This window comes from Hemicordylus capensis, chromosome 8 (genome assembly GCF_027244095.1).
Source record: "Hemicordylus capensis ecotype Gifberg chromosome 8, rHemCap1.1.pri, whole genome shotgun sequence".
Taxonomy (NCBI): Eukaryota; Metazoa; Chordata; class Lepidosauria; order Squamata; family Cordylidae; genus Hemicordylus; species Hemicordylus capensis.
In genome coordinates, this window is record NC_069664.1 from 5,472,823 (window position 1) to 5,499,286 (window position 26,464).

The 26,464-nt window shown below is 46.3% G+C and overlaps 1 protein-coding gene across 1 annotated transcript in view; it reads right to left on the reverse strand.

The window, feature by feature from the left end:
- Positions 1-11,103: 11,103 nt before the first annotated feature.
- LOC128333712 (zinc metalloproteinase-disintegrin-like NaMP) overlaps positions 11,104-26,464 on the reverse strand; it is a 56,783-nt gene continuing 41,422 nt past the window's right edge. The window contains exons 17-22 of the mRNA XM_053269566.1: positions 23,660-23,759; positions 23,347-23,443; positions 21,843-21,908; positions 18,320-18,397; positions 17,176-17,244; positions 11,104-14,778 (exon numbers count right to left, since the gene is read on the reverse strand). Of these exons, the coding sequence (XP_053125541.1) occupies positions 14,746-14,778; positions 17,176-17,244; positions 18,320-18,397; positions 21,843-21,908; positions 23,347-23,443; positions 23,660-23,759 (443 nt within the window). The 3' untranslated portion in view covers positions 11,104-14,745. The remainder of the gene's footprint in view (positions 14,779-17,175; positions 17,245-18,319; positions 18,398-21,842; positions 21,909-23,346; positions 23,444-23,659; positions 23,760-26,464) is intronic.

Sequence of the window (26,464 nt, forward strand, 5' to 3'; positions counted from 1 at the left end):
ATTTGATTAGAATTTGAAGCAGCCAGGTTCAAATTCAAATTGATTTGAATCAATTTGACAGCCATTTGGCACATTTTTAAACCATTCAGGCACCCTGGCTGGTTAAAAAAGGCACCAAAACAAGATCGGATCGATTCAAAATCGAATTGATCCTGTTTCGAACCTCTTAGATTCAGATTCAAATCGAATCTCAAAATTCTGTTTGTGAACATCCCTAAGATGTAGCAGAACTGGAAGAACCACTCTTTCAAGTTTGTTTTACTATTGCAGAAGACAGATTCATGCCCCAGATTCATCTGCCCTGTAAGATTTTGACTGGTCCTTTGTGTGCTCAGATTTACAGTTGTTAGATCCCCATAGTAAGTAGGTAAGTAAGTAAATTTATTACAGTCCTTAGACCAGCTTAATTAGGCCCCCATATGTTCTTGCTGTCCAATAAAATCATGGGTTCCCCAGAAAGGTCTAGTCAAAGCAGAGGTGCAGCATGGTTGGAGTGGGCCCTAGAACAAAAAGTGAAGGTGGGCCCTAAGAACTTAGGAAACCTAGGAAGATGGATCATTGGTACATCTAGCTCAGTATTGTCTATGCAGACTGGCAGCAGCATCTTCAAGGTTACAGGCTGGAGTCTCTCTCAACCCTATCTTGGAGATGCTGCCAGGGAGGGAACCCTAACCAGCCATAACTCAGTGAAAGAGCAACTGCTTGCTTGCATGCTAATTGAGCAAAGTGGCACCTTTTAAACATGGCGGTTCTCTTTATTGAGCAGGGGGAGAGCAACTGGACCTATCCATCCCCAACACAGCATCCCTCCAGTGGCTGTTGCTGGGGCTGTCCGATGTTTCTTTTTTAGATTGTAAGCCCTTTGGGGACAGGGAGCCATCTTCCTTCCTTCCTTCCTTCCTTCCTTTGTAAACCGCTTTGGGAACTTTTGTTGAAAAGCGATTGATGAATATTCATCATATTCATCATAGTTATGCAGAACATCCTGGGTTCACATCTTGGCAAGTAGGGCTGGGAGAGAATCCTGCCTGTAAAATTAGAGAGCAGCTGCCAGTCTGTGCAGACAGGACTGAGCTAGATGGACCAAGGGTCTGACTCAGTATATGGCAGCTTCCGATGTTCCTATGAACTGCAGAAGATTCATTAAGCCCAGATGTAGCCAACATGGTCCATTAGGACCTTCAAAGGGGTTGCATCCTGATCCCATTGAACTTGCACCACCAATCAGTTTTGACTCTAAAGTAATTTTAGGGGAGTCCTCTGGCAAAACCAAGATATATCACGCCAACTGAAGATCATGGTGGTGTGCTATTTGGGGGTTTCATCTTTCCCGTTGTGTGAAATAGATGATCAAAGGGTTCTTTGAAAGAGAGAAAGACAAGTCCCATGATGGAAGGGTCTCATCTTTTCACTGATAGATACTATAGATGTATTGATCAATATCCCAGCCTTTGCTTTTCTCCCCTTAGACCCTTGGAAGGTTGAGGTCATGCATTACATGGAATTATTTATGGATCCCATGTCAGTGATGGGCCGTTCTTCTGAAGATTGCTCTAAAAGCAATGGGGAGGTTCCAGCCCCGGCTGTCTGACATGATGCTATACCTCACCCGCTTTCCTTTGAGTGTATTAGCATCCAGAGGGAGATCAGAGACACCAATCCGGCAACTCTGTGCATGTCGGCAATAAGTCAGTAATTAACTATGAATGCTCTTTATCTGCGAATAGTAAGCAGCTGGTGAAAGGAGACTGATGAGTGGAGGAAACAAATAGGTGGAAACATTGGGCAAGATACAGAAGAACATAGGAAGCTGCCATATACTGAGTCAGACCATGGGTCCATCTAGCTCAGCATTGTCTGCCCAGACTGGTAGCAGCTTCTCCAAAGTTGCAGGCAGGAATCTCTCTCAGCCCGATCTTAGAGATGCTGTCAGGGAGGGAACTTGGAACCTAGATGCTCTTCCCAGAGCGGCCCCATCCCCTAAGGGGAATATCTATCTTAGAGCAGAATATCTATCTGCTCTAAGGCATACCCATGGCTAATCCCGTGTGTTGCAGCTCTCGCAAGAGTTCGCAAGCAGAAGCACTATGGTGATTGGGCAGAGGGATTCCATATGCAGATTGGGAGGAGGAGCCTGTGGCACCCTGGTGATTAGGCAGTGGGGATTCCATATGCAGAAAGGGAGGAGGATCCTTTGATGGTTAAGGGCAGTTGGAATGCAACTGTTCCTGGCTGGAAGATGTTCTTGTTTGTAGAGAGAAGAATCTCTCTCAATATAAAAGGACTAGTATGTGTAAGCCCGTTGTAATAACGGGCTCTAGTGGGGGGGGTTGCCCGCTGCCGCCTCACCCGCTGATCCTGCTCCTCCTGGCCATTTTGCCGTCGCGGCGGCCGCCGCCATCGGGGCCAGTTGCCCCGCCGCGGCCACCCCCACCTCGGCCCGCACTCCTTGGCCCGCCACCTTTGGCCGAGGCCGCGGCTCTGCCGCCGCCTCAGCCGCACTCTCCGCCCGCCACTTCTGCTCCTCCTGGTCTCACTGTGGCGGCGGCGGCCGCCATCGGGGCCAGTTGCTCCGCCGCGGCCACCGCCACCTCGGCCCGCACTCCTCTTCTCCGGCGGCCTGGTCCAACATGGCCGCCCGTCTCTGGGCGGCCGTATCTTTTTGGGCCGATCTGCGCATGCGCTCCGCGCATGCCCAGAACGGCCCAAAAAGACACGGGCACACGGGATCACGGTCTAGGCTTTTATTATATAGGATAGTGGGCAGGGGTTTGCGAAGAGAGGTGTCATGAGGGAGGGAAGTAAGATGCCACTGTGCAAATCAGATGAGGAAATGAGATGAACAAGATATGTTAACTTGAGGTGGGGGGAGAAAAGGGGGAGGGGAGGGGAAGAATGAAAGAAGGAAGGGCAAGGGATGGGCCCGAGCCTGTCAGCGGTCTGAGGGGAATGAGTGGCCATGATGACACCTATTGGCAGCAAGGAAGGGCCCAGTCAACCCAGCTTGTAATGAGTCAGACCCTTGGTCCATCTAGATCAGTATTGTCTACCCAGACTGGCGGAGGGTCTCCAAGGTTTCAGGCAGGAGTCTCTCCCAGCTGCCTGGGATAGGCTTGGGGGCATTATTCTTCAGTGGTCCTGTTCATTCCTACCTGAATGACCATATCCAGCAGCTGGTTGGGGGAGGGCATTACTTCACCCCATAGGAATTATTTCCTGGTGTGCCATAACCACAAGGCTCTATTTTATCTTGTTTAAACATCTGTGTGAATCCACTGGCTGGGGATTTGACTTGGGGTGTTAGTACTTTGACAACACCCAGTTTTGTTCCTGCTTTTCATCAAATTCAGATGTAGCTCTGAAAGTGCTCAACCCTTGTCTGAGATCAGTAATGAACTGGTTGAAAACCAATAATATGAAGCTGAATCCAGAAGCCAAATGCAGAAAAGCGCTGATTCTACTACAAGGCCATATTTTTACAAAACCCTTAAATATTATAGATAATGGCCTCCTTCACACAATCATTCTAATCTAGATTTAATGTGGGTTACCAGTACATTAGTATTGTGTGATTGTGTCACACAACATTAGTGTGATTGTGTGAATCCACGCCAAGGTGATTTTATGGCCCAAGACTTTTATGCCTTGGCATGGGTTCACACAAACATGCTAATATAGGTAACCCACATTAATACTAGATTCAAATGGTTATGTGAAGCAGGCTGGTGTCTGAAACATGCAAAATATTTCAGTAACAAAATGTGTGGACATTGCTTCTGATTCTGTAACCAGTGTATTCTGCACATTTCAGACACTATCTAAAATATTTCAGGGATTAGGGATGTGCACAAATTTTGTGAGCCGATTTGAAATCAAATCAGTTCGAAACAAGGTGGATTCAACTTGGATTCAAAACAATTCAACCCTGTTTGGGTGCCTTCTTTAGCCTATCAGCGTGCCCGAATGGTTTTAAAAGCGCCAAAACTATTGTTGAATCAATTTGAATTTGAATTGGGTCAATTCGATTTGGATTTGAATCGAATTACCATTTCTAGGGGTGATCTGATTTGAATTTGAATTGCTCAGATTGCTCAGATTTGAGTTGAATTGATTCGCACATCTCTAGTAAAAATATAACATTATAGTAGGAGGCGTTCTCTTGCTAGTGGGTATATCTAATATCAGCTAGACAATTTGCTTATGGCTACAGTCATTGAAAAAGTGATAACATACCTGACTCCAATACCCTCGGAATCTCCCTACTGTAACGGATCCTACATGGGGATTAGTTTGAAAACTGTTAGGAAACTACAGTTATTGCAGCTAGATTTCTGACCGAGGAGCAGGCATATAGAATATATCTTGTCAATCCGGTAATATGAGACGACAAAATAAAAACTCCTTCCTTAGCCTCAGTATTCCTGAACATATAATTTCGGCAGCGATGCATTCTTGGAAGAAGTGGTCTTTACCGATCGATTAGTTCTGGTGCCAGACTGTCTGAGGCTTTTGTGTGTCTAGGTTATAGCTGTCAGGGTTAATGTATGTGCCTGAAAGAGGAAATGCACTGAGATTCATAATTAGTTAAGGATAAGTGAAGTTTGTCAGGGAAGAGGCAACTTGTTACTGTAATGTATTAGTGGGTGGAATTCCTTCCCCCCGCCTTTTGCAGGCAGAATTGGAAGCAGCCTCTTGCTCCCTCTTGTGGTCATGCTACAAGATGCAGGAAAAGGTGGGATGTGGTCAAAGCACCTTCTCAAACCAGCCTAAAACATTCCTCAGAGTATTTCAGCCTAGAGTGGAACTTGGAATCCAAACATTTCATGGTGTTTAGGCCTTGTGTTTTCAAGAGGAAAGTGGCAGTGGGGGTCCAAAGCCAGATCAGGAGAGCTGGTCTTTTGGTAGCAAGCATGACTTGTCCCCATAGCTAAGCAGGATCTGCCCTGGTTGCATATGAATGGGAGACTTGATGTATGAGCACTGCAAGATATTCCCCTCAGGGGATGAAGCCGCTCTGGGAAGAGCAGAAGGTTTCAAGTTCCCTCCCTGGCTTCTCCAAGATAGGGCTGAGAGAGATTCCTGCCTGCAACCTTGAAGAAGCCACTGCCAGTCTGTGAAGACAATACTGAGCTAGATAGACCAATGGTGAAGACAATAGACCAAGCTAGATAGACCAATCAATACTGAGCTAGATAGACCAATGACTCAGTATATGGCAGTTTCCTATGTTCCTATGACCGTGGTTTGGGAGAAGGGAGATTTCCCCGATCCCCCTCCCTTGCAACCCAAATCAAAATTGCCCCGGAGGTTTGTCTAGAGAAGCACGAAGGGGGTCACTTTCAGTGGCATGACAGCACATAAGGGAAAAGGTTAAAACCTCTACAAATAATGTAGTCCCAGTAACTGGCCTGTTTCACACAATTGTTTCAGTCTAGGTTGAATGTGGGTTACCAGCATTGGCTTGAATGTGTGAACCCACCCCAAGGTGGTTTCTGGCCTGAAATGAATCTGAGATTCCTCCCTTGGCATGGGTTCACACAGCTTTCGGAGAGGAGAGAGCTGGCCTTGTGGTAGCAAGCATAAATTGTCCCCTTTGCTAAGCAGGGTCCATCCTGGTTTGCTTTTGAATGGGAGACAAGAAGTGTGAGCCTTGTAAGATATTCCCTTCAGGGGATGGGGCTGCTCTGGGAAGAGCAGAAGGTTCCAAGTTCTCTCCCTGGCAGCATCTCCAAGATAGGACAAGATTTTTGATAGGATAAGATTTTTTTTATTGAACCAACAGCTGAGAGAGACTCCTGCCTGTAACCTTGGAGAAGATGCTGCCAGTTTGGATAGACAATATTGAGCTAGATGGATCAATGATCTGACTCAGTATATGGCAGCCTCTTATGTTCTTAATCATGTGAATGTCAGTAACCCACATTTAACCTGGATTCATATGATTGTGTGAAGAAGCCCATTATGTTCTTATAGTTAATGTCTGGAATTCTCTGCCATATAATGTCTGGAATTCTCTGTGGGTTTGGTGATGACCACCAGCTTGGATGGCTTTAGAAAGGGCTTAACTGACTGCACGGAGGACAGGGCTATCAATGGCCACTTACTAGTCTCAATTACCATAGGCTACCTCCAGACTCAGAGGCAGGATGCCTCTGAAGATCGGTTGCAGGGGAGCAACAGCAGGAGAGAGGGCATGCCTTCATCTCCTGGTTGTGCGGCTTCCCAAGGTATCTGGTGCATCACTGTGTGAAACAGGGTACAGGGCTAGATAGGTCTTGGGTCTGATCCTTCAGGGCTGTTCTTATGTCCTTATATTCAGATGGTCTGCCCTTGAGGCTGTTTTTTGAAAAAGAAAAATAGAAGCAACCAGACTCTTTGAGCATAATGTGGGGACAGGAAGCCATTTTACTAACTTACTTACTTACCTACTTACTTATATTTATGTAAACCACTTTGGGACTTTTTGTTGAAAAGCAGTATATAAATATTGGTTGTATTCGTCATGTTGTTGTTTGAGCTCACCAGATTTTGGCCCCCAATTATTTGCATTATATAAATGAAAGCACAAGAGAAGTCAAACTGCATGATGCCTGAGCCACTTGCATTTGGGTGATAGCTAGCAGTTTTGAGTCCTCATCACTGGGCTCCAGACGTCTTTTATTTAAAGCTGAGTGTTAGGCTTGTGAATGCCTGTTACCCAAATGTGGATTAACAAAGGAGCTGGTCTTGTGGTAGCAAGCATGAACTGTCCCCTTTGCTAAGCAGGGTCCACCCTGGTTTGCATTTGAATGGGAGAATAACATGTGAGCTCTGTAAGATATTCCCCTTAGGAGGTGGGCCGCTCTGGGAAGATCACCTGCATGCTTGCATGTAACAGAGTACAAGTTCCCTCCCTGGCAGCATCTCCAAGACAGGGCTGAGAGAGAATCCTGCCTGCAACCTTGGAGAAGCCGCTGCCAGTCTTTGTAGATGATACTGAGCTAGATGGACCTATGGTCTGACTCAGTATATGGCAGCTTCCTATGTTCCCAACAGATTTCTCACACACAAGCCTTCCCAACATGTGTCTCCTCAAATTGTCTGTTTTGATGGAATGCTCAACATTTTTTAGCTCTTGAGTGATGGAGAAGTCACAGTAAATGGACTGCAGTCCTGTCATCTCCCTGGACTATTGAATTTAGGTTCCTTGGGTGGACGTTGGGGAACTGAGCAGTTGTTTTTTTTAAATGGTGGGGATTGTGGCATGAAACTGTACAAAACTTGCACAACATTCCAGATGATGTTTGGGGTGCTTATTTATTTATTTATTTTACATATTTTTATACCGCCCAAAACTTACATCTCTGGGCAGTTTACAAGAAGATAAAAACAACATTAAAACATTAGTTAAAAAGAAAAACAAGAAATTTAAAACACAATAATTTTAAAATAAAATAAAATAAATATTCTAAAACAACATTAAAAAAATAAATAGTATCAGTTAAAAGCCTGGGTAAACAGATGTGTCTTTAAAGACTTTTTAAAAATTGTCAGAGATGGGGAGGCTCTTATTTCACTAGGGAGTGCATTCCAAAGCCTCGGGGCAGCAACGGAGAAGGCTTGTCCCTAAGTAGCCACCAGACGAGCCGGTGGCAAATGTATATGACATTTGGCAGGGCTAGGAGGAAAAGGAACTCACTCATTCTGGTTTCTAGGCCTCAGCTTGTGCAGACCTGGCGAAGGCAGTGGAACAGTGTGGCATTTGCCCCAGAGGAAAATGTAACTTTGGGAAAAGAATACTGGCATGCGGTTTCAGCCTTTTAACAGCAGAGGTCGGGTTTGCATCACAAATATAAAGCCCTGTGCCTGGATTTCTCTGGGGCAAACAACTAGGTTGAGCAAACACAGAGGACATCATTTCTCAATGTGTGGGATGTGTGCTCTAGGAGTACACAAGACACAGGCAGGGGCACGGGATGTGGGGGGGCAGAAGCCCAAAACGAAGGATGGAGAGGACTCTGTCTGCTTGCCTGGATTGCTGGCCTTTGTTACTCATTATTGCCTAGAATTAGTCTTCCCTTCCCTCCCACCTTTCTCCCTCGCTCCCACCCTCCTTTTTTGCTCTACCTGTCTCTCCCTTCCCTCTTCTCCCATTGGGGTGTGCACGGAACCGGCTGGTCCGGTCCGGTCCAAGTCTGAACTGGACCTGAACCAGACCAGGCCAGTTTGGTCCAGCACCCCCTTGAACCGCCCCCCTGGTCTGGTCTGGGGGCGGGGTTTGCAATTTAAATATATATATTTTTACATTTTTACACTTACCCCCTCCAGGGGAGTTGTTCGAGGCGGCGGGGGTGTTGTCCGCTGAGGTTTCCCCTCCCCCACTGGCCTCCATTATGCCATAATTGCACCGTTCAGCCACGTTTGGCTGCTCATCAGCAGATGTGCTCTAACACCTGGAACTTGGGGACCAAGTCCGGTCTTCCAAGGTCAAGGGGAGGCCTCCAAATGTCCGGGACCAGGGGCCTATGGAGGCCACATCGTGCCAAACCTCCATTTTAAAAAAAAGTCATTCCCGCAGCCAAGGGATAGCTGCCGGGGGCGCGGAGCAGTCCTTCTCCCCTCTCCCAACCTCCCCGGGTGGCGGCGGGGGCTGGAGCAATGCTGGGCCCATCCATCACGGGCTTGTGGCGATCTCTCAAATGTGCAGTCGCGCCTCACTTGGCCCGTCTGCTGGCCCAAACAGACGGGCCCAGCATCGCTCAAGCCACCGCCAGGGGAAGCGAGTTGAGGGGAGAAGGACTGCTCCCTTCCCCCCTGTAGCCTCCTCTCGGCCATGGTAATGATTGTTTTAAACGGAGGTTTTTGGGGGGGTCTCGCACTGGGGGGACCCTCATGGCTGGATGGTCCGGGCATCCAAATTACCTAGTTGCACCCCTGCTCGTGGGACTTCCCCCCCTTGGCGCAGTGGCTATTTTGGAGTCTGTCGCGCTTCCGCAATTGGCATCCTGGGTCATCCATATGGCATAAGGGAGGCCACTAGGGCAAGGGGGAACCTGCATGGAAACCCCCCCCACACACACACACACACACGCCACCTCAAACAACTCCCCTGGAGGGCGTAAGTGTAATTAAAAACATTAATTTAAAAAAAATGTGACACCCCTCCCCCTGGGAAGGTTCGCTGTTGAACCTGTTTGCACATCCCTGTCTCCCGTCTCTCTCCCATCCCCTTCCTCCTCTCAAAATGATGGCCAAAAAATTGGCCTAAGAACAGCCTTGCTGGATCACTTTTTATAACCCAGGAATGGCACTTGAATCAGGCCTCCTAGCCTTGAGCAACATTTATTTTATTATTATTATTATTTTATTACTATTTTTATTTTATTTATCATATTTATATACCAGCCCGTACAAGATCTCTGGGTGGTTTGCAAATTAAAACACAACAACCCTTAAAACTTTAAATCATAGAAAACAAATTAAAATCTACTTCTCCTTGTCATCTTCATCATCAGGGTTATGCTTACCCCCTCCAGGGGAGTTGTTCGAAGTGGGGTGTGGGGGGGGTTCTGTACAGGTTTGGGTGCACCTTTGGGTGCCCAGAATGTGTGGGCACCTTTGGGTGCCCGGAATGTTTAAGGACTGGCTGTAAGGATTCTGTGCATGCCTACTTAGAAGCAACCACTGTTTATTTGAATCAGATCTCCTCTCAAATAAGTTTGTAAAGAATTGCAGTCTTAATTAAAAACCTGTGCATTTTGTTTTTTGTTCTGTTGCTGCTGTTAATATGTCAAGGAGAATAGTCAAGCAAAGATATTTTCCCCAACTACTATTGGTACATATCCAGAGCAAATACAAGTCAACTGGAAAATGCATCTGTTAATTTGCATAATATGAAAATTATTTGCAAGCCAATTTAAATAATATGCAAATAAGGGTACCCAGATTTGGAGAGCCGGAATATGGCAACTCCTCCTGTATGCTACCAAAAGAAAACGACAGGGCTCTCTGGGAGCCAGGAGTCGAAATCGACTTGACGGCACACTTTACCTTTAGGAATGGATTAGGGTTATTGTGCTTAATAGATGGGAATTCAGTCCGGGCAGGGGGGCTCTTTAAATGATTGGGTGAGATCCGATTCATAATTCCAGGAATGATTTTGTCTGCCAGATTTTGGAAAACTGTGAAAATATCCCAAAGTTTGCATTAAACTAGCATGTTGTGAGGCTCCCAATATTTTGAAGTCCATTTGCATCATAGGTGTGGATGTGTTTAACATCTCCAAGAAAAACATCCTGGCTATATTTTCAGCCATGATTTTGCCTGCCAGATTTCAGAAAATGGCAAATGTGCCCACAACTTTGTACATCAAGTTCAGCATGTTGCAGCATTCTTACAGTTTTGAAAGTACACTTCGCTCAATAGATGTAAAAGGTATTAACAACATCAGGTTTTTAAAAAACAATCTCCTTTTTATCCACATCTCTTGTATATTGCCAGTTGCGGGTGTTTTTTCCAGGCTGATTTCTGAAAACTACAAACCAGCTTTGTGCACCAAGATCAGCATCTTGTGAGGCTGATATTGTGTGTGTCTGTGTGTGTGTGTGTGTGTGTGTGTGTGTGTGTCTGTGTCTGTGTCTGTGTCTGTGTCTGTGTGTCTGTGTGTGTCTGTGGTTGGGTGGGTTAAAATTGGTGGCTATGTTTAATGGAGGAAAGTTCAGTATAATGCGGGGAAAATGCCTGAAATGTCTAGGGAGGATCTGCACCCAACTCCTCCTATAATTTCTTCCAGATTTTTGGAATTGCTAAATTACCCCAGCTTTGTGCACAAAAATCAACATGCTAGAAAGCTCCCCCAAATTTTTGAACCTGCACTTCCCTTGTAGGCGAGGTTGTGCTTAACAACACTGAAAAATCTCCCATCTATTTTCCATTTTCAGTTATAATTTTCCCCCCAGTCAGGTTACTGAAAATTGCAAAGACACCCCTAACCTTTGGTACCAAGATCAGCACGTTGCAAGGACGATGATAGGGTGGGATATGGGTCAGAATATTCAGTGGAGGGTTGTTCAGTAAAATGAGAGGGGCATTCCTCAAATTCTTAGAGAAGAATTTACGGACAGGCTGGGTTGACTCATATTTATTGTGGGGCTCTGTAGTTCCTCTCAGTGGCCAAGGGTATACGCAAGCATCTGTAGTTTCACAGTGAAGATACTTTTTTTCCCCAGGAAAAGGCTTGTCTTTATATAAGAACATTTTAAATACAGATATCTTTGTAAATATACACTCTCCATAGACAAGAAAACAACATTTTAAAATTCCATTCCTCAGTCGCAAACGTGCTTATATGAAAATAACATCTTAAAAAACATAACAATTAGCACGGAAAAGAAAGAATCAATAGAAAGACTATTGTTCCAGTGAAAGGACATAATCCAGTGGGAAGTTCTCCTATGAATGGGTGCTCCACCAGAGAGATTGCAGAAAATACTACCCCTTCCATTGACGGAAGCATGGGCAGGGCACAGGTTGCACTTATTTCATGGCATCATTTTCCTCTTTGACAGGAAGAAGGGGAAAGGAATCAGAAAGGTGGCATGGGTATCTTCCATGCATGTTTATGTTTCAAAGGTCAATACACTCATCTCCATTTAAACAGAGACTTGGACAAGGTAGGCAAGGCTGGACCGACCTTCCCCCAGACGATGGACTCTGTTTTCTTCCCCTCACTGCCACACGATCCACACTGCTCCCGGCAGCACAGGTCATTGGAGACTGGGGAAATGAGTCCTGACCACCAGGAATTTCATAGTACCCAATGCAATTAGGTGGTACATTGGCTATTTCCCTGTTAATTGTGTGCTTGGGCTGCATGCCTGGGGGTGGAGGGCACGCTCATGCCCTCTTCCCCCAGTAAAAGGCCAGGCTTCAAACTGGAGCTTGTGGCTGAGGCAGCGCCAGGTTCAGGCTCGATCCCAGCACTGCACATGAGCAACCCAACCCCAGGATGGGCCGCCCTAGTCTGGGTTGGGCTGCTCATGAGAATAGCCTTACTGTCGACTTGACCTGAGTCGACTTCATGCTGAGACTATTGTGCAATATGCGGTAGTACAGATTGGCCTTTTGCCTCACTTGGACTTCAATGGCAGATTCAGAATTGAAGGCCACTGTTCATAATTTGTACAGAAATGAAACATAAAGCATGAGAGAGCCTAAAGCAGGCCTGCTCAACTTAGGCCCCCCAGCTGTTTTTGGACTACAACTTCCATAAGCCCCAGCCACAGGGGCCAATAGCCAAGGATTATGGGAGTTGTAGGCCAACATCTGCAGGAGGGCCGAAGTTGAGCAGGCCTGACCTAAAGGAAGAGAGCTGGCCTGGTGGTAGCCAGCATGACTTGTCCCCTTAGCTAAGCAGGGTCTGCCCTGGTTGCATATGAATGGGAGACTTGATATGTGAGCACTATAAGATATTCCCCTTAAGGGATGGAGCCGCTCTGGGAAGAGCATCTGAGGCTCCAAACTCCCTCCCTGGCAGCATCTCCAAGATAGGGCTGAGAGAGATTCCTGCCTGCAACCTTGGAGAACGTGTTGCCAGGCTGTGAAGACCATGCTGAGCTAGATGTACCTATGGTCTGATTCAGTATATGGCAGCATCCTTTGTTCCATGGGGGATGGGATTTGCCAAGCCAGCAATAGAATGTGCTATCAATTGCTGATTCCATGCCCTGCATGACATCCCATGTATTTTATTTAATTGATGACACTTATACCCCCATCTCCCTCCAATGAGCTCAGAGCGGCTCGCATATGGTTCTCAGGCAATGCCCAGCATGTCAAGGAATATGGCTCGCTAGCTCAGCCTTCCAGCCAGTAGGGCTAACCAAGAACTGCCACGTTGCTAAGCCCAAATCTTCAGTTTAGGCAGGCAGTTCTTCAAAACCCAGGAGAGAAATGTAAATATGATGGCCATGACAGAAATGGTTGGCAGTGGCTTCTATTTTTTATAAAGTAGGAAATCCTGTGGCATGTAGAACAATTCCATGTATCATTTATTTACAAAGGGCAGCTTTGCTTGACTGCCATCAAGTGTGCTGCCTGGTGAAATGTCGGGGAAATGTTGGGAAACAGGAGCACGTGCTCAAGATGGGCCAATCATGTAAACCTGCCCACGTCCGGTTCCCAAGCCATCTGCCCAACATTCTATCAACTTTTCCCACCCACTTGTAACCAAGTGTGGTGAAATGAGGGTGACTCTATGCTTTCCTGGTGTCTACTCTCAGTCGAGAGATTGCTCTGATTCCAAATCTAGGAGCACACCACTCCTTCAAGGTAGGCTGCCATCAGTTGGAGACTGATCGAAAGCACCAAGATTTGAAGTTAAGTGGAGAAAATCAGTGGAATGTTAGGTGGGTGGCTCTGATCTGGGCAGGTTCTCACCTGCTGGAGGCATGCATTCCTAGTTCCTGACATTTCTCTGGACAGCAGATTTGCCGGCAGTCATGTGAAACCACCCTGAGAAAATCATGAAAGCTGTGCTGAAAGTTCTCATTTAGAGACCTTCTGGCTCTCAAGTTTTGGCAGGACCATTTGTGCTCAGTCCAAAAAAGTGGTAAACCATAACGAGAGGCTATTTTTCTGACTTGGTGGGCCAATTTCTGTTTGTGTTTGTGTAGCTGCCTTATCAAATCGTACAAAGGACATCTGATTCTAACGCCCCCGTCCTAATTGCTGCACTAACACACACCCATTGTTCCCTGCAATTCTGCCCTGAACCATCTTAATGAATTGCAATTCCATGGACATATCAGGTGTATAATGAAGGTTTGTTTGGGTTTGGTTTTTTTTTAACCAGGAAAGAGATATGAACATTTGGATAGTAGTGTTTTAAAGTTTACATTTACATTCTAACATAAATAGGCTGACTATTAAAAAATTAGCCTCAGTCGACTCAAGGGCTAACGAGGTTGCCCACTACCCTTTAGGGTTGCCAACTGACCAGACCCTGCCCTACTCCTGTGCCTTTGGGAGAAGCTTGATCTGTAAAAAATCAGTGGGGAAGTCAGCATGGAGACAAGCATCATCACTTGTAAATTTATCACTTGCAAATGATCAGGGTATGGCTAAAGGTATAGGAGCAGCAGGCTGGTAAAAGAAAGAAGTTGGCCATCCTATTACCATTGCACATTGTGGCAGTTCCTTGGCAGCTAGTGAGGCCCAAAAGGCCAATGTCCAAGCTTTGCTTCTGTGGTTCCTGAGAAAGCGGTGGCTTGGACGTATGTGCGGGGAGAACTCAACAGGACTGAGTTTCCACCTCGTTCAAGCAACCAATGTGGTTTTATAACATTGGGCAAGGCTCAGTCTGTGCAAGGCTTACTACACAGAAACAAGATGATCAGTTCAGCAGTCAGGGAGGATTCTGTTCGGCTCTGAACATCCTTCTGAAATGTCCGCTCTTGGCCATGGATGGCAGTGATGGAAGAGACAGGCTTTCATGGCCCATTAGAACAAAGTCCTCATTGCTTCCAGGTGTTTAACATTACCGGGCTTGTTCACAGTGGCAGAACTTTTCCAGTGGACCGGAACCTCCCAAGTCATGATTCTATCACTATGGAGCAGATTGAAGAAGTACCCTTCAAGTTCTTCTGCAGAGTCAGGACTGGATGTACCATCACAATCGCTTTTGCAGAGTAATCATTCGTCCCTTAGAATCCAAGGGAAAGGCTGCTTGAAATCTGGGACGGTATCAGGTCTGGTCCTTTGTTTGTTTCATATTCTGGGGTTACTTGGGGGTTTAAGTGCCTAGGGCAAAAAAGCAAAGAAACGCAGGGATCAGATAACGGAAAGCAAAGGATCGCCAAAAGCAAGATTCAGATCACCAGCTGATTTTGTGGTAGCAAGCACAAGATGCTAAGTAGGGTCTACCTTGGTTTACATTTGGATGGGTGAGAGACACATGTGTGTCAACACATATGAGTGCTGTCAGGTATCCCCCCCAGGGGATGGTGCTGTGGGCAGGGGCAGGGCACCTGCTTTGCATGCAGAAGGTCCCATTTTCCCAGGCAGCATCTCCAGGTAGAGCTGGGAAAGATTCCTGCCTGAAACCTTGGAGAGCTGCTGCCATTCAGTGTAGACAATACTGAGCTAGAGCGACCAAGCGTCTGACTCAGTAGAAGCAACTTCCTGTATTACTATCACCAAGGACCCAAGCTGTATATGAGGAAGAAGATCAGTGATCATCTTTCCTTGATGTTCTAGGAATGAGAGGAGCCTCCTTCAGCAGGAAGAGCTCTTTGCCAAAAGGGAAGCAATCAGAAATCAGAAATCCTGGAGCCTTGCCAGGGGGTGGACAAAACGACCCCTGCTGCAACATTTATCCCAAGCATTGTTTCCTGCTGTACAAGTAGTGGGGGCAGCTCACCCCCACCCCCATTTACGAGCATCCCCTTACACCAAGATTTCTTAACAAAAAATGAGAATAGAAAAAGAGACAGGAAGAAAGGCAGGAAAAGCAGGAGAGAGAAAGAAAAGGCTCTAATATCCTTTTTACAACGAAGGTGAATATTTATATACCACTTTTCAACAGAAGCTCCCAAAGTGGTTTACATAGCTGGCTAGATAGAGAGATAGATACAGTAGATAGAAAAATGGTTCCCTGTCTCCAAAGGGCTCACAATCTCAAAAAGAAACACAAGGCAGGCACCAGCAACAGCCACTGGAGGGATGCTGTGCTGGGGCTGGATAGGGCCAGTTGCTCTCCCCCTGCTCAATGAAGAGAATCACCACTTTTAAAAAGGTGCCTCTTTGCTCAGTTAGCAGGGGAAACGCTTTTTGTAAAAGGTTATGTAGCTTGAAAGGAAACAGTATTCATCTTGCTAATTGAGCAAAGAGGCAGCTTTTAAAAGTGGTGATTCTCTTTATTTAGCAGCGGGAGAGCAACTGTCCCTATCCAGCCCCAGCACAGCATCCCTCCAGTGGCTGTTGCTGGTGTCTGCCTTGTGTTTCTTTTAGATTGTGAGTCTTCTGGGGACAGGCGACTCTCTCTCACTCTCTCTCTCTCTCTCTCTCTCTCTCTCTCTCTCTCTCTCTCTCTCTATATATATATATATATATAAAATCTGTGTAAACCGCTTTGGAAATTCTAGTTGAAAAGCGGTTTATAAATATTCGTTGTATTGTATTGTATTGTATTTTTCCCCATTTATTTTTATCCTATATTTCTTTGTAACAACCTACTTTCATATTCAGTTCCATAGGCCCAGCTGCATAAATGCTTGGCTTTGCTGTAGTTTTTTAGTTAGCACTGCTCCAAAAGTCTCCCCTTTTATGCAGAGGCACTTTTACCCCTGTACTTTGGGGCCCAAGTCCAGGGCCTCCATACCCATTGGGGGGCCCCAGATTGTCTTTAGTCTGTCCTGGCTGATGCAGCAATGGCAACTGGGCACTCCGGTCAACCAAGTGTGATTGTGACCTGCATCAGGTGCTTTAAAGACAGAGGAAGGAGTGGGGAAAGAAATATGTGGGATGCAATTCCAGAGAAAAAGGAAGTGTGTTATGTCACGTATTGAAACGTTAGGTCCAGGTGCACCTCTGTTTCCATTATGAAGTGTGTTCAAAAGGTTGCAATTCCAGAGAAAAAGGAAGTGTGTTAAGTTGGGTTAGAAACATTGAAATGTTTCTGCTCATGCATCTTTGCATCAATATAGCTGTTTTATATTCTTACATTCTTATGAGCTCAGTTGCTGTTTCTGCCCTGGAATTTTGCTGCCTTGTTCATAGGCAGCAACATGTGGGGGAAGGTGGGTGATTTTTCTGGGCGGGAAAGAAGGGCCTTGCTGGTGGTGGCACCTCCTCTTGGTAGCTGGCCCACAACAGTTGCCACCCAACAGTGCTACATGAAGATGATGTAGAGGGGAATTGTGGAGAGAGAGAAAGGTGGCCACTAACTGGCAAGAGAAAGGCCAGGGCTATAAATCAGCACCACAAGGGAATAGGCAGCACAATAATATGAGTTGGGGAGAGTGGTCTCCCCATCTCCCCCACACAACACACTCCTTCCTCTGTCCCGGCCAACTTAAAACTGAAAGTTCTTGGAGAATGTCCAACTCAGGCCTAACCAGGTTGAGTTGGAAGTGCTCAAGCTCAGCTTCTGTTGCTGATGTCTATGCCTTAAGATTATTTACCATGCAGAGACCTTACCGGATGTGGGGGCGGAGGTGCCTTTTTCTGCTTGAAGTGAGGGGAAGGAACTGGCTTCAAGGCTGCTGCCTGTAATAGAAGAACCACATTTCCCTGATCAAAATCATCATCATAATCACCACCACTATTATCATCATCATCATCAGCTTTATGTGTTAGCCATCCCATAACAAATTGTTCACTGGGCAGCTCACAACACAGCATTAAAACACAAATCACAACAGACCAACAGGAGAGAAAAATAGAATACAAAGCAATTTTAAATCTTTTTTTTTTAATTCAAATTTAAAAATCAAAATTTAAAAGGCCTGAGTGAACAAAAAGGTCTTTACTTCATGTCTAAGAGAATGAGCATAGCATAGTGGTTAGAGTATTGGACTAGGACCGGGAAGACCCGAGTTTGAATCCCCATTCAACCATGAAACTCACTGGGAGACTCTGGGCCAGTCATGTATCTCTCAGCCTAACCTACTTCACAGGGTTGCTGTGAGGATAAAAATAACCATGTACACCGCTCTGAGCTCCTCAGAGGAAGAGTGGGATATAAGTGTAAAACAAATAAAATAAAATAAAGAAAGTGAAAAAGCCAGGCAAAACCTCACCAGGGAGGCTATTCCATAAATGAGGTGCCACCACCGAAAAGGCCCTCTCCCTTGTAGCCACCTGCCTCATCTCGTTTGGCAGCGGCACTCAGAACAGGGCCTCCAAAGAAGATCTTAAGGTCTGAGTTGAGACATCAGGAGCAAGGTGCTTTCTCAGGAAACCCTATCCCAAGTTATTTAGGGCTTTAAAGGTTAAAACTAGCTCTCTGAATTGGGCCCAGAAATGGACTGGGAGCCAGTCTCAGGTTCTGTCATTCAGTGGTCCCCTCCAGAGAAAGGCGACCATGGATTGCATCTCATTATACTGACCACCTGTTCTAAACAAAAGCTCTGATGTGGAACCAGCAAGCTAGCTATGGCTGCACTCCTAGGCCCGCCTACGAGGGAGTAAGTCCCGTTGAGAGTCAGTCCCGCTGAATGGCCCATCGCTTCTGAAAGAATGGGAGCACAGAGTAGACAGCACACAACTTCCAGATTTGATCGCATTCATCTAGAAAGGAGAAAAACCTCCCAGAAGAACAAATGTCTAAAAGCTCACTTACTTGGTTGCCCGGCACAGGAGATAAAGCCGCCTTGGCTGTCGGAACTGGAGGTGGGGGAATATTTGGCTTGGGGATGGGCTGGAGGAAAAGAAAACAGGGGAAAAGCTTGCCTAGCTGCATCTGTATAGAATGGTCAAATCGGGGTCATTTTGGCACCCTGACTGCCAAAACCGTGAGGCTCCCCGAAACCTACTTCTGGGGGCCTCCTGCTGCACCGGACCTCTTCCACTTTTAAAAAAATTTCAGCCGCCACATGGCCAAGGGGTAGCTACAGGAGGGTCAACTGAGCAGTCCTTCACCCCTCCCCAGCACTGGCAGCCAGAGCGATGCTGGGCCTGTCCGTTAGACCCAGCACCTCTTGTTAACTGTGAGGTGCAACTGCGCAGGTGCGCCTCGCAGTTAGCAAGAAACCCTGTGTCAGTCAATCAGTCTTTATTGTTACAGTCACTGACCAGAACCAGAAATCAGCAAATAAAAATTTAAAATAAGTTAAGACACAATGTATCAATAACAATAAAATAGATATTATAAATTAGATTAAAACAATAAAATTCCCTTATTAATCATCCGCCGACGAGTATTAATGGCAGCAGCACAGTATCTAGCAACTCTAGATGTAACAGCAGACTCCGCGTCGGAGAGCAACAAAGAGCAATAATATTGATCCTGTCGACCTGGAAATTTACATAATAGAGGTGTGATAAAAAGTTCACGAATATCCTTATAAAACAAGCAAAATAGTAAAACGTGTTCAGTGGTTTCAACCTGGTCCAGCCCACAAGGGCAAAGCCTCTCTGAAAATGGAACTCCTTTATAGCGACCTTCAAGTACTGCTGAAGGTAAACTGTGACAGCGAGCTAAAGTAAAAGCTTTTCTATACCTCGGGATTTCTAGCCTAATGAAATAACTCATTGCAGAAACTATATATCTACGCTCCTCTGCAATATAAAAGTTAGACACCTTACTGAGATCATTTTGCCGCTCAGAATCTAAAACTCGCTGTCTAATCAGTGACTTTGGATGGTCACTGGACAAGATTGTAGCAGAGAGGCCGAATGTAGCTATTTTAGCCTCAGTATTCTGAGACCATCTAGATCGATGGTCATCTTGTAAAATCAAAGGGGCTAGGCCAACTGGCTGGTAAATTAATCTAAGCCAGTAGCATAATATGGTAATCCAAACATTTGCTTCAACCTTAATCAGGCCTGCCTCCAGATGGATGACAGTATTGGAAACAGATCTTGGAACACAAAGTGCAGTTCTCAAAAATTTTGACTGCACACGTTCTAGGGTCTCCATATTTGGAAAAAGGCCCAGCTGTGCTGAACGGACAGGCACAGCATCACTCGGGCTGCCGCTGATGGGGGGGGAAGGATTGCTTGGCCGACCCCACCCCCAGCAGCCACCCCTCAGCTGCACGGTGGCTGAAATTAAAAACAAGAGAGGTTGGGTGGGGCAGACGTGGGGTGGCTGCAGGAGCCCCCCCAGCCATTTGGAGGGGCCCACTGGACCTTGGAGGCCATGGACTGGGTCCCCAAAGTGCAGGGGTTAGAGCACCTCTGGGTCAAATTAAGACTTAACATCGTCATTTTGAAAACGTTACATTTGAAGGGAAATTTGGGATTCGTCCAAAGAGTGAAACATTTGCGAATTTTCAAGGAAAGATGCTCAACACCTGAGTGAAATTTCTCAGGGAATTTCTGCAGAGCCCTTACAAAATATGCTTCAGTATCAAGCAGCAGGCCACTGAGGAAGCCACACTTTGCCAAGGAGATCAAGTCTGAGGCAAGAAGTCAAGGTGCTTTCAGTTCTTCACTCATGCCCAAAGACTGACTTGGGTCTGAAACCATTTGCTGTGCTCCTTGTCTTGCTGTGCTCCTGGTCAGGGGTGTGTGTGATATGGTCCAATCCCTCCCACATCTTATTTCTATGAGCCTTCAAACTGCCGCCACCCCCATCCACCCGTAAGCCTCCTTTCCTCTCCTCCCCACCCACCCATTAGCTGCCTGTGCTCAAATACAAGCTGGAGAAGAACCCAGGAGGTTTTAATGTTCCTCTTGCATTTGAGGGTGAGATTACAAACTTCTGGATTTCGTTATCTGAATCTGGGGTTTTTACACTAGTAGCTTCTCTTGTGCTTCTCAGCGCACAAAGGCTGAATGTGTGAAATAATCGGTTGCCCAGGAAACAAGAAACTTGAAGTTCCCGCAAATCTCCAGCCATTGTGACTGGAGATGATGAAAGTTATGGTCTGGGGGACCAAGCCTGGAAACCCCTGGACTAAAAGGACCTTTTGCCCAGCCCAAAGGACTCCTCTGCTGTCCTTTGCTCGGGCTCTGATTCTTAACAACCTTATTTATAGCACCAAACAACAAATTGTTCTCTGGGTGGATCACAGGACAATAATAAACCTACAATTAAAAGTGCATTAAAATCCTACCGTTCTGGCATTTTGATAAAAGGCCGGCGTGTGGCTAGATTCATCTGGGATATTCTAAGGGAAAATAAGAAGCAACATTGGATTTGTGTTACTGGGAATGGAAACATTGGGGTAGTTTCCTGCAGAGAAGGTGAAAGGAGGACGTTTTTGATTTTGTCTTGTTTTTTTCACGTGACTGAAGCCTTAATTTTTGTAATAGGGGAATTTTAAATGCAGTTTCATTAGCAGCTACAGGAGAACCTCCATATTCACATTCTCCACTTCTGTTCCAGGTTCCGTTCTCCGCTGCTACCCCAGATATGGAAACCACAGGTACATAAGCATCGGAGCAATAGGATTGCAGGGGTTAGGTTCCAGGAGGTTGGGAAAAATGTTCCAAAAAATGGAAAAATTGTCCTTAAAATATGAGGAGGGGAGTGGCCTACCATGATCCATGGGTCCCCAGCAGCACAGCAACGCCCCCCAATAGCAAAAAATAGGCTGGAATAATGGCCAAAAAATGTGGGGGGTTTGCCTTTTTTTTCTGCAAAAGGAGCCATTTTGAGGCTCCCAATCTCAAAATGGCAGCAAGAAATGACCTCAGAGGTCATTTCTGGCCACCCAGACCCACGGATACATGAAAATTATACCCTTAGTTGCCAATTTTGTTCTTGTATACCAAGGACGGGTGCCAATTCCCTGACCACGGATACGCGGAACCACGGGTATGAAGTCCGTGATTAACAAGGTTCTCCGGCATATACTTTGCTGTCAGAATGATCACCCTATATTTTATCTGTTTTCTTAGATGTTACTGTTGTTATGAATATTGTCTTAGGCGATAAAGGAGCAGATGCCCCCTAATTGGGGGTCCTTGGGCAAAGACCTGTGTTGGGGACCCCAGTGGTGCACAGGCTTCAACAGCCATGGTGTGCATTGCCCCTTCCCCCTTGATGGGAAAGTACTGGGTATTATTGGGGGACCAGCAGGCATGCCAGATGTACCTACAAGTTCCCCACACTCCCCTCCATGGTGTCCAGTGCCTGATCTGGCCAATCCCGGATGCCAGCTCTAGTGAGAGATATTCAATTCCATTCTACTTACAACACGAGTGGGTGGCTTGCTTGTTTGGGGTGGGGGTGCAGGGAGGAGAGATCTCTTTGTGTTGACCTGAGAAGAGGAAACAATGATAAAATTATTTAAAGATGTTTTTTTAAAGCAACAGCAACGCTTGCCCACTGTACTTCGCAGAGACTGAGAAAACACATGATCCAAATGTCCCCCGCATTTCTGCCACCCCATTTCCAGGTGGATTTTGGCAACTGGAGAGGGGACATAAGATATTCTGCTAAAGATCTGGGTAAGTATTCCTCTGTGCTTACGGGTGGCTGGTGGAAACCATTCTTCTACACTAGCTAGCATGATGGTCTAGAATGTTGGACTAGGACTGGGGAGAATTGAGCCATGGAACTAACTGGGTGATTCTAGGGTCAATTCTCTCTCAGCTTAACCTACCTCACAGGGTTGTTGTGAGGATAAACATAATCATGCACATTGCTCTTGGCTACTTGGAGGAAGAATGGGATATAAATATAATAAATAATTTTTTTAAAAAAAATCACTTTTTCCTCTCCTGTTGCATGTAGCAATGGAGGCAGAGGTAGTTTTTCTTGGTGGGCAGTCCCCAATGGCCAACAAGGTTCCTATTCCAGAATACACCAGAAAAGATGTAATATCATGATATAGCATCATTCTGTGAGTGCAACTGGTGGGGGGAGGGGGGAGTGTGGCCACCATTTCCCCCATATTCTAGGCAGTGGGGAGGGAATCATGGCAGCCAATGAGAAGCAGCCACCAAGAAAAGCTCTACCAAGGCTTCTATCATCATTACTACCAAAGAGATAGCACATAAATTTAAAATTTATGTGCAGATTTAAAATGGGGGAAAGGACATCTGCCAGCCTGCCAGCAAGGACCACAGTGGTATGCTGCTTCGTGAGTGTGGGAATGAGGTGTGCCTTCATTTAGAAAAAAAATTGTGCTTCCCCCAAGTATCAAAACTTTGAGGTACACTGTTCTAAAATCATCCAGAAGAGGGCACTGAAAATGGAGTTCTGCATAGACTATGAGGCTGTTCTCACGCACAGCCTAGTCCAGGCTAGGGAAGCCCAGCCTGAGTTAGGCTGCACATGAGAATTGCCAAGATCGGGCCTGATGGGGCTTAGCCCGAGATGGGCACCTAGAGCACTCATCTCCTGGGGAAATCCCCCAATGCACCATGCTCACCATGCATTGTGGGATACCCAAAGTCTAGGACATGTCATCCCAACCTCTGGAGCTCCGTGCTGCCTGGTGCCACAGAAGATCATCAGGGAGCACAATTTGTGCTCCCAGCAACATTCCATGGCTCATCTGGGTGGAAGGTAAGATTTGTGCAGCCCTCTCCCCACACCCGCCCGGTTGTGTGAATGGCCCCTATGGGTTTGAACCCAGAGTGTCTACTGAGATTGAATACTGAGTAATGTCTCAGACTAATTGACCTTCTTGCAGATGTGTCAGGATTGTGATAGCCAGTGCTTTGCCATTCAAACAGTGTCTGGTTTCTCACCTCTGGAGGACCAGGCACAGGATCCATATGTGGTCTTCTCTTCTGTTCTTGCCCAGAGAAAGCAGGATTGGGAGCTCCAGCTACAGACTTGCGAGCGCTGCCAGAAAACCATTATAAACATTCAAAATCAGTTTCGATAAATATTCTTTACCAAAAATGTTCAGCAACTGGAATGGTCAAAGTCTGTGCCAAGCTCCTCCCCCTTCACTTAATCCCGACGCAGATGCCAATCCTGCCATGGAGTTCATAACTGATCTGGCAGTCAGACACTTTGAGAAAGTGTTGCTGAGAATTATTGACTTAAAGGCTTCACCTTGGGCTTAATTTCTTTAAAAGCTGGTAACGGAACATGACAGTGATTCCAATCGCTATGATGGCAGCAACCACCAGCACAGCAACGATGATGATGATATCTGCAAAATAGAAGAAAGGGAGATCAAGAATTCCGGGCTCATTCAAGAGGAGCCATATGGAAAACGAAAGACAATGCCTGGAAACTAGGCTGCTTCGTTCCTCTGTATTCCTTGTGTGTGGTACAGTGTGATTTGGTGGAGAGCTAGTCTTGTGGGGTCAAGAATGAATTGTCTCCTTTGCTAAGCAGAATCTGCCTTGGTTTACATTTGGATAGGAGACTACAAGGCTGTTCACATGCGCGGCCAAGAGCAAGCTAAGGTACCCAATCAATCAATTTTATTACAGCCATAGGCCATACAGAAAACATACAAGAAAGGTTAAAACAAGATTAAGAACACAATGTGCCAGCAGTAATATAATACGTAATAAACAGGATAAAACAGTAAGCTACTATAAATTAGACCGTAGACAAGATCTTAATCTGATAGCGACATAAAAGAATTTCGCCACCCCCTTAGTAACCTCATTATTTTGATCTGCAAGACAGAAATTCAAATAAAAGGGGTTGGCTCTTCCTGGTGGCTAAGGTACCCAAGCCCGCTCTTGACTGCGCATGTGTATCACCGGGAGGCAAGCAGTGGCAAACAAGTTTAGTGAGCCCACCGCTTAGTCAGGGTTAAGGGTTTGAGAGCACCTTTAACCTGGGCTGAGTTCTCAGGCATTGATGCCACGCATGGGGGAATCCCCACAATGCACTTATGTGGTGCATTATGGGAGATTGGGGGCTGAGATAATGCATCCCAGCCCCCAAACCTCCATGCTGCTGGGGAAAGCTGGTGTCTGTGTGAGCATGCAATCTGCACACCCAGCATGGACCCAAGGATCGTCTGCGGGAGAGGTAAGTGTTAGGAGCCTTCCTCCCCGCATCCTCAAGCCCTTCTCACTGATTGTGAGGAAGTGCTCTACATGTGAGCACTGTGTGATATTCCCCGTAGGCCAAGCCTGCTCAACTCCCCCCCCCAGTTGTTTTTGGACTACAACTCCTAATCCTCAGCGAATAGCCAATAGCCAGGGATTGTGACAGTTGTAGGCCAGCATCTGCCAGAAGGCCGAAGTTGAGCAGCCTTGCCTTAGGGGGATGGGGCCGTAGCTCAGTGGAAGAGCGTCTTCAGTGGAAGAGCATCTTCTATAGGCTGAAGGCTCCAGGTTCCATCACGGGCATCTCCAGGTATTGCTGGGAGAGACCCATGCCTGAAAGTTGGGAAAGCCACTGACAGTCAGTGTAGACAATACTGAGCTAGATGGACCAATGGTCTAGCTCAGTATAAGACAACTTCCAATATTCCTATGACCCTGAGGTAAATTACATACATGTTACATAGCTGAAAAGGGGAAATGGTCCGGAGACTGAATCCGGACAAGACGGAGGTAATGTCGGTCAATAGGAGATCCAGTTGGGATGAGGTGATTCTACCTGTTCTAGATAGGGTTGCACTTCCCTTGAAGGAGCAAGTACGCAGCTTGGGGGTACTGCTGGACCCGGCTCTGCTTTTGGAAGCTCAGGTGGAGGCGGTGGCCAGGGGTGCCTTTGCACGGCTTTGGCTAGTGCGCCAGTTGCGTCCCTTTCTTGAGAAGGCAGATCTGGCCACAGTTACCCATGCCTTGGTCACGTCACAGCTGGATTACTGTAACACGCTCTACGTGGGGCTGCCCTTGAAGAATATCCGGAAACTGAAGCTTGTACAAAATGCAGCGGCTAGGGTTCTGTCTGGAGCTGCCTTGTGTGATTATATCACACCTATATTGAAAGAGCTGCACTGGTTACCAGTGTATTTCCAGGTCCAATTCAAGGTGCTGGTGACCTTTAAAGCCCTGAATGGTTTGGGCCCAGGGTACCTGAGGGACCGCCTGCTCCCAAGGGTTGCTGCCCGCTTGACGAGTTCATCTGAGGGGGCTCTGCTCCGGGTGTTGATGTTACGGGCATATGTATGTACCCCAACCTTAGACTTAAAGGTACCAACTCAGAAGTATGTGGAATTCAGGCCTATGTCTGATTTTATTTTATATTAAGAGTTCAACTAATGCTTGGGCTCAGGGTGAATTGACATACTAGATCTCAACTGCTCTGTGAAGGAGGAGGCAATCCAGCATTGTATTGTGAAATGGGTAGTCAAAGCCAGGCCGAACTATCCAAATGCTAAAATGTGACTCACTACCAGATAATGTCTGCGGAAGAGGCCAGAGGCTGATCTCCCCTCTCCTGTTGCAAGAAGTCAGCGTTAATCCTTGTCAATGATTAACTCAATTGCTCTCTATAGAGATTCAACATAGGTAGATGCATACAAAGAAAACACCTATAGACTATAATTCTTACTTTACTAACACTTTAACACCTTTTGGGGTCAGACTGACAAATCGAGGAAGATACCATTTGTAGCTCAGAGATGCAGATTTGCTTTGGGCAATGCCCCCCCCCTTCCTAAGGGCACAGTTTACAGAAGATGGGATTCAGATCTCTCTGGACTGGCCAATATCCTGAATAATTAAAAGACATTATCCGTAAGGTAGCAGCAAGTTGTCACCTTTTGGGGCCCAGGAAAAGATGAGATTTGAATAGATCAAAGGAAAATACAACTATAAAGAATGAGGCTACTGGACAGAGAGTTAGCATCTTGTGCCTACATGCAAGATCTGCTCACAAGCAATCCCAGAGTTTGCTGCTAAGCCACGGGGCAACAAGCAGGAACTCTGTCCATGGACAGGA